General features: G+C 42.0%; 1 protein-coding gene across 6 annotated transcripts in view; it reads right to left on the bottom strand.

Moving 5' to 3' along the window:
* The window catches only part of NFASC (neurofascin), a 243,640-nt gene extending 218,702 nt beyond the window's left edge, over positions 1–24,938 (bottom strand). For 5 of the 6 annotated variants that reach the window (XM_078156385.1, XM_078156381.1, XM_078156382.1 and 2 more), the window contains exon 1: positions 24,507–24,938. In XM_078156385.1, coding sequence (XP_078012511.1) covers positions 24,507–24,631 — 125 coding nt within the window. In that variant the 5' untranslated portion in view covers positions 24,632–24,938. The remainder of the gene's footprint in view (positions 1–24,506) is intronic. The other variant, XM_078156383.1, reaches the window with a different exon arrangement.
* Between the last annotated feature and the right edge of the window lie 1,246 nt (positions 24,939–26,184).

Raw genomic sequence — 26,184 nt, forward strand, 5'->3', positions numbered from 1 at the left:
GCTGTTCCCTGGATGATGGCTGGGGAATGGTGGGGCTAGGGGCACTGGGCCAGAAGCTCAGAGAAATTCATTGATTTACCCACTTTCACAAGATAGTAAGCACTGGGTCTAGGCCAGCCTCCTTGTTCCAAACCTGATCCTCTGTTTACTCCCTCCCTCTCCCACAGGTGTCTTGAAAACTACTAAGTTTTGAATACCTTGGATCATAAATTTAGAATTAGAAGGAATGTCAGATCATGTAGTCCAACCCTCTGATTTTAGTAATGAGGGCCCAGAGAGATTGTGACTTGACCAAGGTCTTCTCTAAGTCTCAGTATTCTCCTCTAAAATGGGGGTTTGGATTAGATGATCATGGTTCCTCCAGACTCTAAGACTCTACGTGGTACAAACTCCTCATTATCAGAGAGCTTCTCTGCTTAATAATGGCTAGCTAACTTTGCTATTGCCCTGAAGAAGACTCAAGCTGCTGTTTCTCCTTGATGTGGCTGTGGTCATGAGGACCCTCATTGGCAACTTCAAATCCACGAGACTGTCAAAGACAAATCATGGCCAGAGAATCCCACACTGGCTTTCTTGCTTTTCTTCACATATTCCAGTCCATCTCCCATCTCTAGTTCTTTACACAGAATGTCCCCTATGCTTGGAATGAACTCCATCTTCACCTCTGCCTCAACTCAAATGTCACCTCTTACAAGACGTTCTCTCTCTAGCTCTCTCTCCGCCCATACATAAACACGTGCATACCTAGCATATATACACAATACCCACATACATATACATATACACATGTCTATATGTATATGTGAACACCATATATACATATACTTTCAGATATACACATAGATATATAATATGTATGTATTACATATACACATACATATTCTGTGTGCACATATCTTTTCCAATAGAATGCAGCTCAATGAGGGCAGGCACAGTTTTGGTTTTGCCTAGCACAGCACTTGGCGCAAAGTGGGTGCTCAGTAAATGTTTGTTGATCGATCAGATTGGTTCACACTAAACTGTGATCACCCCAGAATAGGTCCAGATGGAGACACAAGGCACCAGCCTCCTCTGGAAGGCCTGACGTTCTCAGGGAGTTGTCTGACTCCCTCTGATACCACTTTTTGACAGTTCTTCCCTCAGTGCCCTTAGAAATTCTCTCAGGGCAGAGGTCAGGCTGGCACCAACTGTATCTAGAGGCAGTACGCTGAGGATCTAGCCAGCATAAATGAATAAACAAGTGGCCACCCAGCCCATGGCCACTGGGGAAAGAAAACTGACCTCTCCCAGGCTTGCTCGACAGCTGAATCCAGTGCCTCTCGACATCAGGGCTTGGAACAGAAATTCAACCAAGTTGGTATGTATAGTGAAGGTCACATGTCGCATAGTGCCCCAGGGCTACCTGACCTGGAATGTATCAGTCTGGAGGATGTAGTTCACACAGAAGCCCTCCTACCCACTTGGGAATCTAGTGCTTAGCTCTTACTTATTTTGTATTTATATTTATTTGTGTGCATTATATTTATATTATTTTGTTACACTTTGAGTTCCAAGTTGTCCCCCTCTTTTCCTCCCAATTCCACATTAGAGAGGGACAACATTAGATATGTACGTGTGTATATGTATATGTAGAACCGTACAATACATACTTGTATACATACATACATACAATGTATACACATTTCAGTTCTTACAACACAGTAGTACTCCTTCATAATCATATACTACAACTTATTTAGCCATTCCTCAATTGATGGGAGTCCCCTCAATTTCCAGTTCTTTGCCACCACAAAGAGAGTTGCCATGAATATTTTAGAATATATCAGTTCCTTTCCTTTTTCCCCAATCACCTTGGAAAACAGAACTGATCATGGTATTACTCAATCAAAGGGTATACACAGTTTTACAACTCTTTGGGCATAATTCCAAATTGTTCTCCAAAGTGTTTGGGTCAGTTCACAATTCCACCAGCAGTATATTAGTGTACCAATTTTTCCATATTCCCTCCAGCATCTCTCATTTTCCCATTCTATCATTTTAATCAAGCTGGTGAGTGTGGAATGGTATCTCAGAGTTCTTTTAATTTATATTTCTCTAATCAATAATGATTTAGAGCATTTTTATATGACTACATATGGCCTGATTTCTTCTTCCAAAAACTGCTTATTTGTATCTTTTGACCATTTATCAATTGGGGAATGCTTCATATTCTAATAAATTCGACTTAGTTCTCTATATATTTGAGATATGGGACCTTTATCCAAGAAACTGACTATAAAAATTTCCCCCAATTTTCTGCTTTCCTTCTAATCTTGGCTACACTGGATTTATTTGTTTAAAGAAAAACTTCTTAATTTAATGTCATCAAAATCATCCATCTTACATCCCACAATGCTCTCTATCTCTTGTTTATTCACAAATTTTTCTCTTATCCATAAATATGATTGGTAATACGTTCCATGCTTCTTGAATTTAACTATGACACTTTCCTTTATATCTAGGTCATATATCCATTTTGACCTCGTCTTTGTTAATGGTGTAAGATACGGGTCTATACCTAGCTTCTGCCAGACTGCTTTCCAATTTTCCCAGCAATTTTTACAAATATTTACAAATAGTCCTTATCCCCAAAGCTTATATTTTTGCACTTATTAAACATGAGGTTACTATAGTCATTTACTACTGTGTATTGCATACCTACTCTATCCCATTGATCCACTGTTCTATTTCTTAGCCAGTACCAGAGAGTTTTGATAATTACCACCTTATAATACAGTTTAAGATCTGGAACCGGAACCTCTTTCCTTTACATTTTTTTTAATGCTCAACTTTTAGTTGCTTAACTCTTGATGAGATCTAATGTAGAAGATCTGGGAGGCATATTGAAGCTGCTGGAAGCCCAGAGAAGACAATAGTGTCTGTAGAAAATAGCACTAATAAAAACACATGTTTTTATCTAGGGTTCAATTCTATATCCTGTTTATTTGTAGTCAATAAAAGTTATTACACTTAGAATTTTAAAAAGCATTTTAAAATGAATAAGACTTTAAGATAACAAGAACCATTAGATTTGAAATCAAAGGACCTAGATTTGAATCCTAGCTCTGCAAGTTATTAGCTATATGATCCAACTCAAGTTCCACCTCAGAAAATTTTTCTCTGAGCAATGCAGCCCATGGTATTCTTTCTATAGCTTTTATATCATTAGGAGTTTGTGCACTACTCATAAACTGTTTTGTATTGTTTGCTATCTCTGTGAAGTAAAAGCTAGATTGTGAGCTTCTTGAGGGCTGGGGCCATATTTTATACTGCTTTGTATCACTAACACCAGGCAGAGTGCAAATACGTAGTAGGAACATGAGATTTATATCCGAAAAGGATCTTAGAGACCAAACCCTCCAGTCCAAACCCTATTTCACAGAGGTAGAGACTGCGGCCTGGCAAGCTGGTCATTTGCTCAAGGTCACACAGGCAGTAAGGAGCCTGGACTGTGAACTAAGGTCTTCTGATTGTGAATGACTGCTCATTCTGCTATATCCTCAAAGAAGTCAGTGAATTCAGCACTATTCAATTGAATAAGACTTATGAAATACTTTGAAGACACTGTGTTGGGTGCAGGGTTTATAAAAACAAAATGAAAAAAACAATCTCTGTCCTCTGTTAGGAGGATGCCTGTCACAGAGGTAAATGCCACACAGTTTGAGCTGAGGGAATGGAGGAACACTAACCACTAAAAGTCTGAGAATCACCATTAGGACCCAAGCATGGGCTCCATGAACTGGACAGCCTCAGTTAAGTCCTATGGTCCTATTCACCAGGTAGCTACTGCCCATCCTGATTTTCCTTCTCTGGCATATTTTCTCAAACTGATGCCCACCTTCTATCATCACAGGACCCTTGAGGGAGGGATCCCCAATTCCAACTGCTACTTCTTTGTCTAGAGTCCAGCAGACTCTCACCTTCTCTTCTCCAAATCCCTGTGACATCATCTGCATAGAAGAAAACCCCCTTTCCCAGCTAGCACTCTTCCAAGCTTTCATCCAGATCCATCTTAGCCCTATCACTGCAAAGCCTCTGTCCTATTCCTCTTCCAGCATGCTCTCTGGAACTCTCCATTGTATTATTTTCTGTAAAGATTCAGTCTCCCTATCTTGCCTAGGCTGGAAGTACAGAGGCTCCTTGAGGATTAATCTCAATTTAATCAACACAGGAATTGTGACCTGCTCTTTGATAAAACTTAAGATTGTACATAGACACTGGCTTAATCAACTGCAGTGTAAAACTCCCTAGCTCATATTAGAATGGCCCAAGATCTTTTGGGGTATTGATTCTACTATCCATATAATGCTCAGCTTTGAATGTTGTGTAAATATAAAAAGCATGCGATGTATGCCTTTATTTAAGTCACTAGTTAAAAAAAAAAACTTTAATCAGTGTAGGGCCAATCATAGAACCATGGGAAACTGATAGAGGCCTCCACTCAAGTTGATATCAACCCATTAGTGGCTACTTTATAGGTCCTGTCATTCAACCAGTTCTGAATTTCCCTAACAGATATATGATGTATGATCTTATAACTGCATTGTCATCTAGCCCATTTCACTCTATTTTATATATATATATATGTTTGTATATATATGTGTATATATATGTATATATATACACACACACACACACACACACACACACATACCTACATAGACACACACATCTATCTATCTATCTATCTATCCATCTATCTATCGAGAGACAGTCTAATGTTAAACTATGAAGACTAGGTAAAAAGGTCAGCAGCATTCTCCAATTCCAGTAATCTAGTAATTAATCCTGTTAAAAAAGGAAATGAAATTAGTCTGGCATAAGTTATTCTTGTTGAAGTCATTCTGGCTCTTAGTGATCACAGTTTCCCTTTCTAAATATACTGCCGCATCCTTTTAACAAAATGTAGTAGGCATGATCTTAGGACTTCATTTCCCAAAATGCTTGAGAATAAAAGAATATTGCCTTTTGGGAGAGAGTAACTTGACTACCTCTCCCATAATGTGTGGGTTAGCCAGAGCATGGGAACATTACCTGGTAAGGACCTTAACTGGTTGGATATTTTCTGTAAGACAGAAAACTTAAAAACTGAGGTTGGTTTTTAAAGGGGTCAGCACAAGCAGACAAAGAAGAGGAGAGACGTAGGACTGTAGTCATATGGGGAGACAGCATAGGATAATATGGAGCAGTAGGACCTCCTTGGCATCTCTAAAACCAAGAGTTGTGGCTTGATACTACTGACTCCAAAACCAGATTACTCCAGAGGGTGAGAGGGCTCAGTTGCTCTCTGGCTTGCCCCAAGAAACTTCCGGAAAAGAAGTTTCAAAAAGCAAATGACACTGAAAACTAGGTGTTTACCACTGGGGCTGTGAGTTCTAAAGTGACTATCCTCCCATTGTGCTGGGTAATCAGAGAGATAAAGGGAGAATTAAATTATAAATCCCAGAGAGGTGTAGGAGAATGCTCTCATTTGTACATGGTTGCTAAGGATGATTTTACTGCTTGATTCCTTTCCTTATTATTTACATTTTTCTATCTTAATTAAAAACTTTTTACTATTGGATTTCTGTGTCTCTTATATGGGCTAGCAATCAAGAATGGTTTGGATGGAGGCTCCAGTTGTGACTTGCATAATTGATTATACCAAAACACTAAACTGATCCTGGGAAAAAGCAGCAAAGGATCCCAGAAACAGAATTTAAAGGAAGCCTAGTTCTATAGAATCTTCACCAAGAAAAAAATGAGTTCAAACTCATTGGCCTGTAATAACAATGATGTCATACATTTACATAGTGCTTCAAAGCTTTGCTTTTTTGTTTTGTTTTTTGTTGTTATTTTAGGCAATGGGGTTAAGTGACTTGCCCAGGGTCACACAGCTAGTAAGTGTTATGTGTCTGAGGCCAGATTTGAACTCAGGTCCTCCTGAATCCAGGGCCAGTGCTCTATCCACTGTGCCAGCTAGCTGCCCCTTGCTTCAAAGCTTTGCAAACATCTCATCTGATCCTCTCAACAAGCTTGTTAGATAGGTGTCATTATTATCCTCATTTTAGACATAAGGAAACTGAAGTTCCAAGTAACACAGCCATGATTACACACATCAAAGGCAGGATTTGAACCTAGACGCTCCTGACTCCAAGTCCAATGCTTCATCAATTACACTAAATCTATAGTTTGAAGACACTCATCTCTTCCCTTCTTTATAAATCAGAACAACATGTATCCTTCTTCATTCCTACTCACTAATAGTGTGTGGTCCACAGGTTTCTGTCCTGGGCCCTCTTTTCTTCTCCCTCTATTCCACTTCACTTGGTGATCTCATCAGCTCCCATGAATTCAATTATTATCTCTATGCTGATGATTCTCAAATCTACTTATCCAGCCCTAATCCTTTACTGACCTCTAGTCTCCTATTTCTAGGATGTTTTGAAGACATCTTAAACTCAACATCTGAACTCATTATCTTTCCCCCCAAATCCTCTTCCCTTCTAAATTTCTCTATCATTGTCAAGGGCACCACCATTCTGTCAGTTCCCAAGGCTGTCAACTTAGGCATCATTCTCAACTCCTCACTATCTCTCACCTTCCATATCCAATCTGTTGCCAAGGCCTGATGATTTCACCTTTGTAACATCTCTTGAATATGCTCCCTTGTCTCCTCTGATACTGCCAACTCCCCCCAAAGCCCCCATTTCCTTACATTTGAACCATTGCAGTAGTCTACTGCTTGATCTGCCTGCCACAAGTCTCTCCTCACTCCAGCCCATCTCCACACAGTTACTATAGCAATTTTCCTAAAGTGAAGGTCTGGCCATGTTACCCCTACTCAGCAAACTCTAATAGCTTTCTGTCACCTACAGGATCAAATATAAAATCCTCTGTTTGGTGTTCAAAACCTTCATAACTTAGCCCCTCCCAACCATTCCAGTCTTCTTACGTTTTACCTCCCCACCATGTACTCTTTCATTCAATAACACTGACTTTCTTGCTATTCCTTGAACAAAACACTCCATCTTTTGGCTCTAGGCATTTTCACTAGCTGTTCTCCATACCTGAGGGATATTCAACTCAAAATGAGGAAGAACTTCCTAACAATTAAGACCATCCAACAATGGATTTGGCTACCTGGGAATATAGTGAGTTCTTCTTCACTGGATCTATTTAAATAGAGGCTATAAGCCCCCCCATAAGGCAAGATAGAGGGAATTTCAGCTTTGAATTTTATGATTTGGAGAAGTTTCATTGGTGAAGATTATGAATCCTTTACCACTATAAGAACACTGACTATAGTCCTTTAACTCAACTCAACTAACTACAACATGGCTCTCCAATCTCTTCTCAAAGTTCTTTAAGCCATGTGATCACAAAATTTAAAAAAAAAGGCATGGAAAGTTTCAGACCAATTTAAAACCAAAGACCAAAATCTGCCTGCTTAGAAAGGAACTAAAACTCCACTGGTTAATCTGGCAGTTGTCAGAAATAATGAGGAGATCTCAGCTGGGTCTGTTATCCCTAGGACTCCCATCCAAAATGATTGACAAATCATATGTGGTTTAGCTTCCAATTTGCAGGTGCATATATAAAATGGGTTTTCCTTCCACTTACACAGATATAAATCAGTAAGATTTTTCTGTGAGTTGTTCCAGAAATGGAGTCTGGTAATGGAGAACTATCCCCATGCTTTCCTCACAATCTTTCCCTTACGATCACATCCATGAGAAGGCTGGCCACAGCTAAGGGAAGTCAGCATGGCAATTGCATCCAATTATTTTTGTAAGGGAGCAAAATGACCCATTCATGGGGTAAAATCCATGACCTAACTCTCCTTCTAGCCACGCTGCAGCCACTGAACTAAGCAGACCAAATGTCAGTCAATTAACTAGCATGTATTGAGTTACTGAGTGCCTATGATGTGCTATGGGTGCTATGGGTGCTATGGGGTGGAGCAGGGGGGGGGAAGTGGGCACAAAGACAGCACAGCCTGCTTGTAATCCAGTCAAATCAACAACTTTAATGGGAAAAGATAATTAATCATTTAATCAGGTAGATAAATGAGAGAGGAAAAGCAAATGGCAATGGAAAATGACAAATGACGAAGGGAAGGATAAGAGGCCAACTTTTCCAAAGTGTTCCATTTGCAGCCTTTGTGGGGAATATCCTGAGAAGCACCAACACAGATGTCCAGCCTGCCTACTCCTCGCCAGGTGGGCTGCACCTTGAGATCACGGCCAAGACAATGATGTGTGATGAGACGTCTTGTCACAAAGCTCTCCTCTTTTCTCCCCCATGACTGCATCCATCTGGGCCCACGTCACCAGGCCCTCGGTACAAAAGCTGCTAGAGTCTCAACAAGCCCCTTTTGTGGCTGACTCTGCGAGGAAAGTTGAAGTAAGACTCTGGAGTCCTGGCACCGTTCAAGCGATGGAAAGAAAAAGGAGCTTCTTCCCCTACCTTCCCCTCCCCCCATAAGTCCTTATCCACACATTCTCTTCCCATTCCTCTATTTGCACTTGGCCCTGCAGGAAACCAGCTCAGCACAATCTCAGCTTCAGCATAGCCCCACTGGGACAGCAAGATGCCTGACTAACCATAAAAGAAGGCACTGTCACTGCAGACATGGAGGTGGCTGGTACTAGCTAAGCCCTATGTAGACGCCTTGGAGAGAAAGCAAAGACAGAGACACACACCTGCCTCAGAATCCCCTCCAAGCACTTAAGTATACAATTTTATATAACTGATTCCTATTTCTATCCTTATTTAATCTTGTTGGCTCTGAGTCATTTCACCTGTGCTGGCTTTTTCTCTCCCTTTAGACTACGAGTGATCTGCAGGAGCTCCTGTCTCTGGTATTGTCCACAGTATCTAGTATAGAGCCAAGAACATAGCAGATGCTCAGTTAATGTTCAAAGACATACCTTTACAGGTATCAAGTCCTTTGCCTTCAGAAAAGCCAGCAATCAATCCACTAACAAGTATTTATCAAGTCAAGTCAACAAGCATGACAAATTGACAGTCTATTCTTAGGTCATTTTCAAAGTGTTGTATAGTATCACCATAGTCATAAAAATTGGAGAAGGCAAAATGTTCAAATCCCAGCTCTGCTATTTACTAGCTATGTGACTTTGGATAAACCATTTAACATCGCAGGGGCTGTCTCCCCAAAATTAAGACTGTGGGGACTACATGACCTCAAAGATGTCTTCTAGCTTTAGGTCCTAGGATCATCTCCCATTTAGTCCTTCACCAATTCCCTTACAGTGACAGAGAAAGACAAGGGCAAATACGCCAAGAGCTAGCGATGAAGGATCTTACAAGGACCACCAGAAGCCTCTCCTGGAGGAACATACTTGGTGGGCCATAGACATACACATTATATCTCACTGCAAAGTCCATGTTTTTATTGTGTATAAATACTTACTCCTCTATTTAATCAGGGCTCCAAGTCTCCCTGAAGAAAGTCACTGGGTCCATCTTGGGGTGAGGGGAGGGGTGAGAAATTTGGAACTCAAAAACTTGTGGAAGTGAATATTGAAAACTAAAAATAAATAAATTTATATTAAAAAAAAAAAAAGAAAGTCACTGGGACCCTAGCCAGCCACTGAGGAGGTCTCTTTCTGTCCTTGAAAGAACGCTGCAAATGCTGTGCACACTGAGCTCCTAATTGTGAGGACAAGGGAACCAGGGCAAAAATAACCAGGCAGAATTTCCAAACAAGCATCAGCAGGGGTCTTGCTGCCTTGGACCTGCCAAACATGTGCCATTCAGAACTCCACTCCACAGAATGGAGGAGAAGTTTGAGGGAGAAAAGATGTGCATCTAAAAGGGAAAGGGCAAAAATTTGATTATACAGGGGATCTGGTATGTTCCACAAGGCTATACTTGATGGTGTTGACTTCAGCTATTCTTGTTTTGAGACCTTGCTGAAAAATTCTCATTTTTCTCTAAGGGAATGAGGAGTTAAACAATATAATTACGACTGATACATAACTATAGCATTGCCAAGCACTCACCATATACAACTTATTTTATGCTACCAGCCCTGTGAGGTAGGCAGTTAAACATTATTATCTCCATTATTCATATAAGAAAACTAAGGATTAGATTAAACAACTTTCCCAAATCATTCAGCTAGTAAGTAGCAGAGTTGGGGTTTAAACCCCAGACTTCAGACATAATGTTCTTTCAACTATGCTCCCACTACCTGAATAAAAGGTGGGTTGGTATGCTTGGAAAAGCCAAGTACTTAAGTCAGGTAATCTTAGGTGAAATGCATGTTTTCACATACTAAGCTTCCTCCCTCAGGACTCCCCTCCAAGTTTTTCTTTCTCCCTCACCAAAAAAACAAACAAACAAACAAAAAAAACCCCAAACAAACCCACAAACAAAACAAAAATGATCACTTGAATCATCACAATAAGAAAATTACTTACTGTAATTGTAAGACTGCTGGATAATCATAGGATAATTTGATTTTGACCTGGAAGAGGATTTGAAGATCATCTAGTCTAACACCCTCATTTTACAGATGAAGGAACTAGAAACTATCTACTTTCTCCCTAGTAATAGAATATCAGACAGAGTCTGAATGTAGATCAAAGCACACAATTTTCACTTTCTTTATTTTTGTGGGTTTTTTCCCCTTTCGGTCTGTTTCTTCTTTCACAACATGACTAATATGGAAATATGTTTTACATGATTGCACATATTTGCTTACTGTCTTAGAGGTGGGGCAGGTAAGGGAGGGAGGATATTTGGAACTCAAAATTTAAAAAAAAAAGAATGTTAAAATCTGTCTTTACATGTAATTGGAAAAAATAAAATACTATTTAAAAGTAATATAAAAACAGATTTTCTCTCACAATCCAAACCTGAACAGGTTTCCCTTCTACAGTATCCCTGCCAAGTGGTCATAACAGCCTGCACCTGAAGACTGCCAGTGCTGGGGGAATCTCACTACCTTTCAACATTTGAGTGCTAGAAAGGACCTTAGGAATCATCAATACACTCATTTTATAGATGAATAAAGTGAGGTTGAAAGGTGTGAAGTGACTTAGATAAAACGACTTTCAAACAACTCTGATTGTTAGCTTTTCCTCATAATGAGCTGAAATCTGCCTCTTTGCAATGTTTATTCTGCCCTCTGGGGCTAAGTAAAACAAATCTCATCCACCCTCAACATGAAAGCCCTTTCAGATACTTGAAGACAGCTCAAAATCTGCCTCCAAATTCCATTTGAAGGTGCTGACATATTTCCCCAGCCCTCTGTCCTTAACACTGCACAGAGCTGGGGGGAAAGCTTTCACACTGGGTCTGTTTCAGAACCCTGGACAGCAACCAAGCTCCCCCTCTGGAGCCTTGGGAAACTCCAGCTCACCAACCTCCCAAATTCACCCACTAGTTTTGTTTTCAATCGCCAGGAGAAGCCTGTGCAGAAGTTTCCCGATCAACTTCACTTAACACCAAGGACTCTGATTTCAAATGGAGGGCATATCCAGCTAGGAAAAACACTTGCCAACGAACAAACAGGGGATGAAGCCAATATTCCTAAAAACCACTTTTATATTGTGAAAGCTAAAGCAATCTTAAGCTGAATTAAAAGAGAAGTAGTGTCCAGGTCTATGGAGATGAAAGCCTTACTCTATCCCATCCTGGTCAAACCACATTTGAGGTATTATGTTCAGCCCTGAGCCCCACATTTTGAGAACACTGATAAGTCAGACAGCATCCGGAGGACAGCAACCAGGACGATGGGTCTTGAGTTTATGTCCATTGAGGATCAATTGAAGAAATGAGGATGAATAGACTAGAGAGGATTGGAAGTGGGGCACATGGGGCATGATAGCTATCCTCAAGTATTTGAAGAGCTATCATTTAAAAGAGATGTTCTGCTTGATTCCAGATGACAAAACTAGAAGCAACAGGTATAGACTACAAAGAGGGAATTTTGGATTTGATATAATAGGGAGAAATCATACAATATGTGCCACCAAAAATGGAATTGACTCCTTGATAGGTAGTAAATTCTCCTTCACCAGAATCCTTCAAGCAAAGACTGTAGAGGGGATCTTCTTCAGATATATATTGGACTAAAATGTCCTCTAAAGTTCTTTGAAAGCCTAAACTTTGTGATGTCATGCCTAACATCTTACTATAAACCCCACTGACTATAGCATAAAGTTCAGACCTACTATCATGGCATTCAAGATCATCTATGATCTGACTCCAATCAAACTATCTAACTTTATCTCCCATTCCTCCACTCTCCCAGCACTTAGCACAGTAGCTGGAACATAGCAGGTGCTTTATAAATGCTTGCTGGCTGCCTTGTTGTCTGGTGATACAAACCACTGCTCAAGCTAGGATGATTTTTTTACAGTTCCCTTAATATGTCACACTGTTTCATTGCTTCAAGATTGCTTCATATTCCCTCTGCTTAAGATGCCTTTCCCTTTGAGAAATCTACCCCAATCCTACCCAGCCTTCAAGGTAATGCTCAAGTACTACTTTCTCCATGTAGTCAGCTGTTCCAGACTATACTTAACTCCTTCTATTCCAACTTTCTCATGTTCATCCAAAGAATCTAAAGCTTATGAGCCACTTTATGATCCATAAGGCTCACATGTAGCCTCTGCTCTGGATGATCACCATGCATCCTCTCCCTAACACTGTGCTCTGCATTTTTTCTGGAAACCTGTATACCCTGTGTTTTGTTCCTTATTTGGTTCATTTGGGGCCTCTTCAACTAACATCTAACATCTTACTGCCTGGGACATCAAAGATAGGAAATCAACCTGTTTCACCTAAGAGAAAGACTACCTCTTCCATATAAAATCCATATCCTTTGACAGACTCACTGAACTATCCTGGTAGAAAGGCAACTGCAACTTTAGCATTCTACACCAACGACGAGGAGTGATGGAAAACTTGGTGGAATTGGGTGTACCAAACCCAAAGTCAACCTCTCCAAAAGACCCTTTCCTCCCTCTTTGATGGTCCCAAACCCAGCCCACCTAAGAGCCCAATCACCTCTCTAGTTGTAGCCTTACTTTACTGATCCCACCCTTGCCATGTTCCCACCACATAGTATTTCACTTTATCCTCTTGTGTGAGTTAAAGCATACTATAATAGCTAGCATTTATATAGTGATTTAGTCATTCCAAAGCACTTTATAAATAAATATTATCACATTTTATCCTCAAAACATTGCTGAGAAGTAGGTACTATTATTATCCCATTTTATAGATGAGGAAACTGAGGCAGACAAAGAGCTAAATGTGAAGCTGGATTTGCATTCATGTCTTTCTGACTCTGGGTCCAATGCTCTATCCACTTCACCACCTGCCTGCCTATGATTAAAAGCTATTATTTTACTTTATTGTATTACTGGTGGTCTGTCTAATAAATTTGTAAAGCCTACTCTAAGTTCCATAACTGAAATTAAGGACTAGGACAATCTTACAGTACTTTTTGTCTATATCTCTTTGTTTAGCACTAACATAAATTATTTTTATATATGTCCTGTTGGAAGAGATGTGTCTCCCTGTGGATATATTGTTATGTAAGGCCAATATAGTATACTGTCCTGGATGTAATTAGTGACCCATTGATGACTTACTCGAAGGTGGAGGTAGGGAAGAGCAGAAAAGGCCAAAGGGAAAGAGGGGTAAATATCCAAAGGGTATTCATGTGGTGGTGATGATCTTAAGAAGAATTAAAAAAGAAAGAAACCCAGAGGAAGAGGGAGGGAAGAAAGTGGATGGGGCAGTAAACCCCAAGGAGCTTCGAGGATTGGTCACAAGTAATGGAAGGATTGGAAGGGTCCCCAGAGCTGATGTGGAGGTTGATCTGACCCCCTGGGTGAGGAACAGTAGATTCTAAAATATCATAGACTTAATCTTGCCAGTAGACCCTTAAGGGCAGGGGCTGTATGTAACATTTCTCTTCTAGCCTCCTTCAGCATATAGTACAGTGATGCACACAGAAGGCATTCAAGGAAGCAAAGGAAGGAATAGAACCAAGGGAGGCTGGGGAAAATAGAAAGCAAACCAAGAAGAAGGAAACCAATCACCAAGCATTTTTAAGTGCTTACTATGTGCCAGGCACTGTGCCAAGCACTGACGATCCAAAGACAAAAGTGAAACAGTTTCTACCCCCAAAAGAACTTGAATTCTAATGGTAGACATCTCTTGCAGAAGCTAGGAGCTTGGCATACTTGTCCAGAGAGCCCTCAAGTTTTTCCTCTACAATCCTAGATACAGATATACAATATGAAAGTGAACATATGTGTATATACATACAATCTGTACAAGATAAATCCAAGGTAGGTTTTGGAGGGATACCACGAGAAATGAGAAAAATTACTTACTTTGTTCATATCCAGCAATCCCACTAATGGGTCAAAGGATCTCAGAAAGGAGGGGGGCACAGAGTAAGTATTTAATAAATGCTTGTTGGCTATAAAAACATTCATAAAAGCATGTTTTGCAATAGCAAAGGACTAGAAACAAAATGGGTAGAAATCAATTGGGGAATGGCTAAAAAAAAATTCCTGAAATCTAGTCAAAGAAAAATGCCTCAAATTGAATATTATTGTGGGGAAAGAAAGGATAAATATGAATAATAAAGAGAAACGCTGAGAGATTTACATGAACTATTGCAAAGTGAAGTAAGAAAAACCAGGGAAACGACACACTCAGTGACTCCAACAACACACATGGAAACGACAAAATGAAACCTGAGTGCTGTGAAACCATAATGACTAAAATAAGAGAAGGCACCTCCCTTGCCTCTTTGCAGAGACGGGGGTCTACAGATGTGACATACCACGTGTAGATAAGATGCTGGACTTTGCTGATGTGCTCATTAGTGGTGCTGAATTGTTTTTTCTTCTTTTTATTCAAAGTTACAATGGATAAAAGTGACATAAGAACAAAAGATATTGATACGATTTTTTTTAAAGAATGCTTCTGTTAGTTTTACAGCTGGGATATGTCTGTGAAACCCTTTCCCCTTCCTGCCTGGGGTCATTTCTAAACAGCTTAATAAAGGTTTTTTTTTAATTGAATTGAATTGAAACTAGGACTATGTTTGTTACCAGTGCATGTGGACTGCCCCAGGACTCTCATTAGTGCACACTAAGTGGAAGAAAGGAATGAAACCTACTGACCCCAGATCTGGGAATTCCCATAGCCTGTTCCAAGAAATTTAAGACAGAAGAAAACTGGCCAATGTTAGCAAGGAAGAATGTTTGTGCTCTCAAACTAGGACTCACCTTGGACAATGCTCCATAGATCACTCTTTCTCATCTTGGCCATCCTAGCAACCACCAATGCCAAAAGCAAGATTCCACATTCTGGATGTCCTCTCTAGGAAATCACAGATTTAGAGTTGGAAGGGTCATTGGGTCCAACCTACTCATCTTACAGATGAGGAAAGTGAGATCCAGGGAAGTTAAGTGACTTGCTTAGGGTCTCATAGTTAGTAAGTGCAATGAGGTAGGATTAAAACTCCACATTTTCCTGAATCCAAGTCCGGTGCTCGTGACAACTCTCCCTAAGGATCACTGTGTGGTACAGTAGGAATCCAAAGTAATGGATTTAGAGTTAAAGGAGATGGGTTCAAATTCTATTTCTGCCACTTACTCCCAGTGTGATCCTGGACAAGTCATCTAATGTCTCTGATCCTCAGTTTCTTCATCTGTAAAATAAAAGGGCTGGACTAAATGACCTCCAAGATCCCTTCCACCTCTACATCTATGCTCCTCCTCCAAGTGTTTCCTAAACTTGGTCTATACTAACTGGCTTGATCAATCAGTTGGTCAATAAGCATTTCTTAAATATTTATTATGTAATAGTCTTTGTGCTTCACACTGGGGATTACAAAGAAAGGCAGAGAACAGTCCTTCAAGGAGCTCAAATTCTAATAAGAAAAACAACACCATACATGCAGAATATATCCAGAGTAGATGCAAGGCAATCTCAGAGGGGATTGCACTAGCACCTGGGGGGACCAAAAAAGGCCTTGCAGTCCATCACTTAGTTAATATCATTTCTCTTTACAGAAACAACTTTTCCCTTCCTCTTTCCTTATTGATGTTCTTCTCCAGAAAGCCTCCTCCACCCACTTCAGATCACAGTGTTTTCTCCAGCCTCTTTATTCTTTTTTTTTAAATTTTTATTTTTTCAGCCTCTTTATTCTTAAAGTATTTACTGTCTATACCATTCTTTGGGTACTTTAGCTTTACACTGCTTTATGTTACTATTCTTCCCCCTCTAAAAATGGCCCTGTCTGCCCAGGCAGACTTTGAGGTCCCTAAGACAGAGAATGTATCTCTGTACCCCACCCCTATCCCTCTGGCAGCTAGAACCCTAGCCATAGTAGATGCTCAGTAAATATCTGTTGATGATGGTAAGGATAACTGAGGACAAGTCTCTTTAGAAGGCCCACCCACTATGCTCCTTATCCTTCACTACCCAAGAACTGGGCTGTGAATAAAACACAAAGCATAGATGGGAGATCTTGAACATGGGGCTAGATGGGGTCACGTACAAGAAAGGCGCCAATTTGCAGAAAGATATTGAACCTCAGTTCAGCCCAGGGCTAGGATCCTCTTATCCCAGGAGGCAAGTCAGCTAGCCCAGAATCTCTGGCAGCTTGTCCCTGATTGGGGTTGGAGGGAGCTGGGGGGAGAAGGGGGGAGGGTGCCTGTTTATCTCTTTAGCTCTGTTTATTGTGATCCTGGTAAGAGGTTCTGAGGACCTCCAAGCCCCTCTGTAATTAAATTCATTAGAACAGATTGGGGCTTTCTTTCCAGGATCTGGAAAAATCAACAACACAATTAGCATCATAATGATAGAAAGAGGGGCTGCCAGGGTGGCTGTGGGGAGGGGCGGACTGAGGGAGGGGCAGCGGAAGAGGAGTAAAAGGGAGCAGGTGAAGGAAGAGGAGACAGATGCTAAAGCAGCTGCTTCCTGCAGAAGGGGACTGGGGGGGTAATGATGTCGCCAGGACCCTCACCACAATATCCCAGGGCACTCTCATCTTCTCTTTCTGAATGAAAGCAAAGTAAGAAAAGAGAAATGAAGATCATCAGGAAGTGCAATGTGTGGGATGGGAGAGGGGGTAGAGAATATATCAAAATCACAGGACTATTTTAGGTCAGGGGTTCTTAACTTCAGCTCCATAGACAGATTTCAGGAATTCCATGAACTGGGGTGGGGAAAAAAAGACTACACTTTTATTACTATTATCCTCTAATGGAAACTTAGCATTTCATTCAATCATTTTAAAATATTATTCCGGCTTCACCAGACTGCCTGATAGTCCCATGGCACACTTGGGCTATCCCTTTTGGACAGTAGGATTCCCTCCTACAAGATCTCTGAGGAGTGGTCACTCATTTGCGTGAAAATTTTCAGAATCATTATTCTTTTCATTGTACAGAAGGAAAGCCTGAAACTCATAAAGAGGCAGAGATTCTCCTAAAGTCAGTCAAAGGTAGACATGATTTAGTTAGAAATGGAATGAGAATTTGACTTTGGCTAGGATGTAAAATATATGTATGTACTGACAAGGTAGCATAGTAGATAGTGTTGGACTTGGAGTCAGAAAGACTTGAGTTCAAATCCAGACTCTGACACTTATTGCTGCATGACCCTAGCCAAAGCCAAGCCCCCAGAATGCTGTCCTCTCCCTGTATTACTATATGCCACAGTGAGTAGGAAAAACTAGGAGAAGGAAGATAGTGATAAGGAGTGATACAGGATCATAAGTAACCTACTTCTTTTCAATGTTGTGAAACCAACTCAATAAAGGGGAGACATCACTAGCCAATCACAGTTTGGGTTAAAAAAAGAACTTGGAGGGTTTGCTGACTGCAGATTCAGCATGAGCCAACAGTGTGGTTTGACTGAAAAGCAAACAAAAAAGCTAACACAATATTGGGCTATGTCACATGGAATGCAATACTGAGATCCAGGGAAGTGGTAGGTTGATCCCTCTGTCCTCTGTTCTGGCCAGAACACATTTGGAATACTATGTTCAGTTCTGCATACCATTTTTAGGAGGGGCCATGAAAAGAAAGAGCAAGTCCAAAGGTAGATGACTAGGATTGTGGTGGATAATTTGAAGGATGAACTGAGGGTGCTGAATTGAGCTAGAAAAGATCTTTTGGGGTAGGGAGAGGGAGTTAGGATGACATGAGCAATACCTTCAAATAGCCAGGGTGTTCTTATATATAAGATGAATATTCTGTGTAGACTGAGGAGAATCAAGAACAGATGTTTGGCTCTATATACAGATGATCTAACATTGAGAACTGTCTAACCATTAAATAAGCTGCTTTATGGGGTAGTAACCTCCCTGTCACTGTTAATATTCAAACAGATTATCACCATTTCACAGATGAGGAAAGTGAGGCTGAGAAAGGTTAGATGACTTGCCCAGGGTCATGCAGCAATAAGTATCAGAGGCTGGATTTGAACTCAAGTCTTTAGTCCAACACTATCCACTATGCTACCTGGTCAGTACATACACATATTTTACATCCTAGCCAAAGTCAATTATTCTACTGCCCACACTCCTTTCCTCTTCACAACTTTTCCCAGGCCTGGAAGGAACTCCTCCACCCCAATTCCATCTATCTGCTGAAGTCCTTCCATTCTTTCAAGTTCCAATTCAGATGCCACTTCCCTAGATCTCCTTTCACTCACTGTCAGGTGAAAGTGATTTCTCTTTCTTTAAATTTCCCATAGTACTCTGCCTGGACTGCTCCTTTACCTTTCTATGTCACCTTTTGCCAGTTATTTATGTACTTAGCCTTTCCCCTTTTAGACTTTAAGGTCTCGTAGAGCTAGATCTGTGTATCCCTTTCACCTAGAAAAATTGAATCCTAACAGACTTGCCTAAAGGATATTGCACTGACTCCATGATTATCTAGCTGTCCTAATCCTCAAACTACCCCTTTTCCCTATTCCTTCAAGCAGAGGCAGGACAGCGTAACAGATAGGGTGCTGAAGTCCTGCCTCTGACACTGATTAGCTCTGTGAGCATGGATAAGTCACTTAACATTGCTGAGCCTGTACTAAGTAATAGATGGATTGCAATGTTCCTTCAAACATTTAACCACAGGGAGGGCAAAGGGTGGCTTAGAAGACCTACAGCCAGAACCTGGCCAATGAATGCAGCAGTGGAGAGGGACAGAGGGGCTAGCACTGTGCCTACCCAACCACCAGGTTGAGCTCTCACCTTAACCTTCTCCTCATTGACCTCCAGACCACGTGGACTTTGACCATTTGTCCTTTCATCAGAATTCTGGGTAAGGACACTTCAATCAATCAATCAATCAATATTCATTAAGTGCCTACTATGTACCAGGCACTGATCATCTGCAATATTGAACCACCTGGCCCAAAAGCAAATGACAGAAAGTTTGACATCAAACATCTCTGGCTTGGAATATGGTTCTAACCACCTGGTCTGGGATCACAGCCGGCCCCAACTCTAGCAGGGCCCAGCCTATCCAGAGGGCAGAGAGATAGCTTGGACCTCACTTCCCAAACAATTACGTGAACTCTCTAGAGAGATGAGAAGAGAAGTCTCCTGGGCTCTTCTCCCAACTCAGTCAGGGTAACCTGGGGTCAGGCACTTAGTCCAAGCCTAACCAGATAAAAGAGAGGAAGTTACCTGTGGCCAACTTCCTAACAACCCATGTTCTTCCCTTTCCAAATGCACCTGTTCCTCAATCAGGTTTTCTATGATTACTCCCACTTAACTATGACCACTATTATTAAACTATATCTTCCGAACATTTGTATAAAGAACCGGCCCTACATTTATTGCTCCATGGTATTGTCCATAAGCATGGGCAGTGGAAAAAGTTAGAAGACATGGGTTCAAATCTCAGCTCTGCCACTTGTTCCCTAAGTGATCTTGCACCAGTCATCAGCCTCTCTGGGACTCAGTTACCTTATCTGTAAAATGAAAAGGCTGACCTAAGGGACTTCTCAGATCCCGTTCATCTCTAAATTGATGACCCTGTGTCTCCTGTTTCTTCTTACTCTGCCTCTAGGCCAGAAGAGCTCCATAATGGCAAAGACTGTTTTCTCAACCAGACTAAAGGCTTCTTGAGGGCAGTAACTGTTCCCTTCCTTGGACTTGGTAGTAACCAGGATAGGTCTCTGCTCATAAGAGGAAATTCAGAACAGGGAAGTGACTGACCCTATGGGCTGTTAAAGGGAGAAAGAGAGAGAGAGAGGAGGAAGGTGTTGAACATGTTAATTGCAAAGATTTTGTCCTAGAAAACCTGCTGCTCCAGGAGGCAGCGGATGCTGACATCCAAGCAAATTTGGGCACTGATATATCTGAGAAACTAAGCTAGTATCTGAAATTGACAGCAAGATAAAGCTGCCCTATCCCAACAACAGAAAATCTAGGCTCCCGCCAGAAGCCGCATCCTGGGTTTATGTGTGCTCCCCCAGGCAAGCTTACCAACGAAATCTCTGCTCTACCAGCCACTGGATGCCTGGCACAATAAGCAGCCAAGCCCAGGAATCTAGGAACACCTCAGATTTAACCTGATCACTGCACACAACTCCAACCCACATTTCCAGACAACAACAACCATACCAGAACCTAGGAAGGAGGTAGAAGCATTGATTGTATTGGCATCAAAAGTCCCAGTGCCCAACAACCCCTTCAGCTGTTCTGTCTAATGCAGAGGAATCCCAGAAAACTCCTGAGTGCAGGTGACAAGATTAAAATGTAATTAGGAAATATTTAACAAAGTAAATGAAAAGAAAAGAAAGTATAGGTACTATTAATTTGTCCCACAAGGATATGTTTCTATTTGAGTTTGACCCCACTGCCTAAAGGTAGGGAATATAAACAATCTGAGTCTGCATCTCTCTCCCCCAGTAGAGTGGGATCTGGCTAATTCACCCATTCTTATTTTCTAAACATCTTTTTGTTTCCAAGGACAGAGTTCTTTGCTTCCCTCCCATCTCTTTATGTTATCTGAGACTCAGAGATCTTAATGCACCAGTGGCTGAGCAAGGAAGGTGGGGCAAGGGATGGGAAAAGCTATATGATCAGAGCCTTAGAAGCTTAAGACCCAGTCACTACACAGCTAGGCCCCAACCTCAATCACAGAAAACAAAATATAGCAACTTCAACTACAAGACAGTAGCTATATCCTTCATGTGTCACCAAAACTTCAAGCTAAGCTCAGCCCAATAAAAGAATAAAGAAACTAACTAGCGAAGCTGGCAAAACTAGGTCTTCTTTCTGTGTTCTGACTTCTCAATGGGTACGGACAGCAGGCTCTGAGCACTGTAGGAGAGGGGTCAATGACATACCCACAGCAGCTGGGACTCAGGAAAGATGGTGACAGGTTACACAATAAAATTTTGATTGAATGGAACTGAAATGTTTAATCATTTCACAAGAGAATCATGGTTCAATCAACTCTCAATTGCATTCAAAGGCTATCGCTACTCCTCTTTCCAGAGAGACCCTGCAGAAAAAAGACCAATGGGTTGAAGCTATGAGGTCAGAGTCCCACTTTATTTGGAAAAAAAAAAGCTTGATAAACATTTGAACTATCCAGAAACAGAATGGCCTGCTGGAGGAGGTAATGAGATCAACAATCTAAGGAACTAAAATAGGAAAAGACCTTAAATGATCATCAGATCATCTATTCCAGTCCCCTTATTTTACATAGCAGGAAACTGAAACCTATAGAGGTTGAAGTGACTTGTCCAAGATCTCCATAAGTAATAGAGCCTGTACACAAACCCTGGACCTGATTAAATCCAGTGTACTCAGTCCATTCTTCAACATCAGGAGTTTTTAAGAGGAAGCTGAACCACTTTTGGGGACAGTATGGAAGAAATTCACGCTTTGGGTCTTTGCTAGACTAGACAAACTTGGAGATTTCTGCCAGTTCTGAGATTCTGAAGACCTCGGTACCTGAATTCAAGAGGATTCTTCATTTCTCTGCCTATACAAAGCAGGAGGCTGTCAGTCCTCCCTACTCCCCCACCAGGCATAAAGGGAGACCTGAGGAGTTTGAAGAGGCAAGCTATTTCATCTTAACATAGGTGAGCCATACATAGAAAGGTGAGGATTTGCAGTTTGCTCTCATGGGACCTGAGATTTAGAGCTGCAAGGGAAATGAAAAGGCCATTTAGTTCCACCCCCTCATGTTACGAATGAAGAAATAGGGATTCAGAAAAATTAAGTGTTGCCTCAATGGTCATGCTAAATCTTCCATTTATACCTCTAAAATTTCTTATCTGTTCTAAAGAGGATAAGAATAGTTTTTAAGGCCTAAGATTAAGCTCAGGTACTTTCTTTCTCTCCCTCTCTCACACACACAGAGCTCCAGTTGTACCCAAAGAGGGTGGGAGTGGAAGTGGGAGGTTAGGAGGCCAGAATACATCTCCTAAAGAGGAATGCTGGGGAGATCAGAACAAAAGGAAGCATGAGTCAGACTTCTCATCACCTCTAACACTCTCTTGGACTCCCTGTCTCTCATCCCCAGTTGGTCCCTTGACTTCTGTGGGTCATGCATCAGTCTGGCACTTTGGGCTTAAGGTAAACAATTCATCTCTTATGAGTGCTTCATTCTCTTCATCCCAAGACCACAGAATTCGAGATCTCAGCCTCCTCTAAGGTCTTGTTGACACTTCCCCTGTCTCCTAGTGTCTAGGACTAAAAGAGTAGATAAGACATAATTTCTTTGTACAAGAAAGACAAGAAGGGATGAGGAGGAGAGAATTGTGGGCATTTCTTCCATGGTAAGAGGTTGGGACCTTTCCCCTTCTCTTCAACCCTCCCCCAACACACACACACACACACACACACACACACACACACACACACACACACACACACTGCACTGGCTGGGAAGGCTGTAAAATCTTGGAGCTGATCTTGCCCAGGGGACCAGGTATGAAGATAGTATACAGCAAGAGGCTGCATATGATGAAAGTCCAAATGATTCAGCACTCTGCCCACTCCCAGCCCTGAGGGCCACACAAAGGCATCATGACTCTATTTGGAGTTGGGAAAACAATCCTGTGCCAAAAATCCTAAATTTACCAAACCACCAGTGAAACCTTTATACCATCATTTCCAGGTCAGGGCTCAGAACAAGAACTTGGAATAATCTATGAAGCCATTATGGTCTTCCTTGCCTCCCAATCCACTAACATACACTCAACTCTATCCCACCACAAAGTCCAACCAGGAAACAAACCAGCCTCCTAAGGCAACTAGAGCAGCTGGCATAGAGGGTCTGGAGGCAGAGAAGGAACAGCAGGGAGGCATATTCCACATCCTGCACCCCAAAGGAAGACACAAGGCATTGGGAGGAAGAAGGTTATAGCCAAAAGCTCTAACAAAGCACACTCAGCCTTCCTATGCCCAGACCCAAGGATGGGAAAAGGGAAGGATGAGAAATTCTAAGGGAGGGATGGAGCAATAGGATATGGAATTAAGTGGCAGCAATATACTTTAGAAAAGAGTGCTGGAGGGGGTGGATGGAGAAGGTTATAGAGAGGAGTGGAATCAGCCGAGAGAGTTGAGGGGTCTTCACTGAAAAGGAATAATATAGATAAGGGAGAGATGGATCAGACAGGGCACTCAGTAGTAGACTGGGATAGAGTATAGAAAGAAGTGGTAAAGAGATGTCATAAACAGTGAGGCCAGAGTGGGAAAGAGAGGACTCTTAAGGAAAGGTCATGGACAACTATTAGTGAGAAGCCTAGAAGGTGATAGAATAGGGCAAGGAGAGAGGCTGACATATAATGTGGAAGAAGATATAAGATAGGATTGAGAGGTAAATAGAAGGAGGACTGTGGACTGGGACCTCAGCTAGGAGGTAGACAAGAGAGAGATAAGGAATAGAAGTAGCAATAAAGAAATATATCAAGGAGGATAGGGCAAAAGGAGAGGGTGGGAAGGTAAACAGAACTGAGATGGGGAATCAAAATGGGGGGGAAGGATGGAAAGGGTGATGGAGATACAGATAGGAAGGGGGATGGGGAAATGGATAGGGAGGAGTATAAGAAGGGGGATGGGGAGGATAGAAAGAGGGATGGGAGATGGATAGGCAGGAGGATGGGAAGACGAATACAAAGGGGGATGGGGAGACAGATAGGAAGGAGAATGGGGAGAGTATAGGAAGGGGACGAAGAGAGAAGATAGGAAGGGGGATGGAAATAGTAAAGATGATGGTGAAGAAGGCAGACTTCATAGGGGATAGGAGATAGGAAATGATAATGAGGAAGTGCTCATGTGGAAAGTGAGGAATAGTAAGGCTGATGGGGAGGCGAACGAAAGCGGGAGAGAGGATAGGAAAGATGATGGGGAGGAGGACTGGAGGTGGGTGTCTCTGTCCAGGATTCCAGAGCCCATAGATTCTCCCTACATCCCCCACCCCCGTCCCACCAGGGCAGAGCTCTCTTACCTCTCTCCCCCCAGGGCTTGAAACTCCGGCTCCAGTGCAGGTCCAGGAGCAGTCAGGGTCCTCGGTTGCCGGGGCCACCACTTGTCCCCTTCTACGCCTGCAGCGCCTCTCGCCGCCAGCCGCATTAGGGCAGAGACCAGCCCGTGCGCGTCCCCGGGGCCTGACTGGCGCGCCCCCGACAGCCTGCGTGCGCGCCACCCTTCTCCTCCCTTCACTCTTTCCTTCCTTCTCCTCCTGGGGCACGCGCTGAAGCGAGACTCAGAGAAGGAAGGGAGCGCGCACTGCACGGAGAGGGGAAGGATGCTCCAGGCCTGCCCCTGGCCCCGCCCCTGCCACCTGGGCTGTGGCCCTGCCCCCACCCCAATGGCGGCTCCCAGGGAGCTGAGACCCCTGAAAATCCTCTCCTCCTCCTTGTGACCGCACTGAGCTGCTATGAATAGAGGCTAGGGTCACCAGCTGTCTGCCTCTCCAACCAAGAGCAGGAGGAAATGGACTGAGGTTACAGGATGAGATATTTAGATCAGACCCAAGGAAGAACTGCCCAATGGAGAGGGCTGTTTGACATTAAACCCTGCGCAAAGTGGTGGAAATCTCTTTTTAAAACATTCATTCATTATTAATAAACATTTATGAAGTACCTACTATGTGTGGTGCACTTTGTTGAGAGGGAGGGAGGCAGATATAAAAATGAATAAGACAAAGGGGAGATTTTAAAAAATGTAAACAGGTACAAAACAAATTTGAATATGTCAAGTATATGTCTGGAATTTAAAATTGATATGTAAATACGTAGAAGAAAACCTTATGCACACATATATACCAAGGGGGTTTGGGGGGTTTTTTCAGTTGTTTTTAATCATTTGAGGTTTTCTTGGCAAAGATACTGCAGTGGTTTACCATTTCCTTCTCCAGCTCATTTTACAGATGAGGAAACTGAGGCAAACAGGGTGAAGTGACTTGCCCAGGATCACAGAGGTAGTAAGTGTCTGAGGCCAGATTTGAATTGAAAAGATAAGTCTTCTGACTCCAGACCTAGCCAGGCCCAGCACGGCCCAGCACTCTAACCACTGTGCCACGAATTTAGATCATGCCTGGTGGCCCTGGCTTCTCCAAGACTGTGCCTGTGACACTGACATCTCAGCTGCAAGCTTTCATATCAAATAGGGGCGCAGTGATGGACTGTCACCTGAAGACACAGGACCAGAATTCAAGTCCTGGCTCTGCTATGTAATACCTCTGTGATTTGGGGTGTCTTTTTCCCACTCTGGGCCTCGTTTTCTTCACCTTGTAAAATGAGGAGGTTGGGCAAGATGACCTCTTAGGTCCCTTCCAGTTTAAGAGCAGAGGCTTATCACCAGAATGTTGGCTGCAAAGTAAGGATTTTTTTTTTACTGCAGTAGCTCACCCAGACTATTTGCTAAGGCATAGGAGAGTTTGCAATCTGTCTTCTAGATTCTTTAAATATTGAAGGATATATAAGCACAATGACAATCAGAAAATAATTTGGAGAGATGAGATTAAAGTTTACTATTAAAGGGTGGGGGAAATTCTCCATAAAGTTAAATTTATGTTTTAAAAACAGACAACTGGATTTTTATTCCTCAATGATGGCTTCCTGGATGGATAAGATTTATTTCATGCTTCTGACTGATTCTTCTTTCATCATTTTCTCTCCTTT

The sequence above is a fragment of the Phascolarctos cinereus genome, unplaced genomic scaffold (genome assembly GCF_003287225.1).
Source record: "Phascolarctos cinereus isolate Bilbo 61053 unplaced genomic scaffold, phaCin_HiC Scaffold_5;HRSCAF=322, whole genome shotgun sequence".
In the NCBI taxonomy this organism is placed as follows: domain Eukaryota; kingdom Metazoa; phylum Chordata; class Mammalia; order Diprotodontia; family Phascolarctidae; genus Phascolarctos; species Phascolarctos cinereus.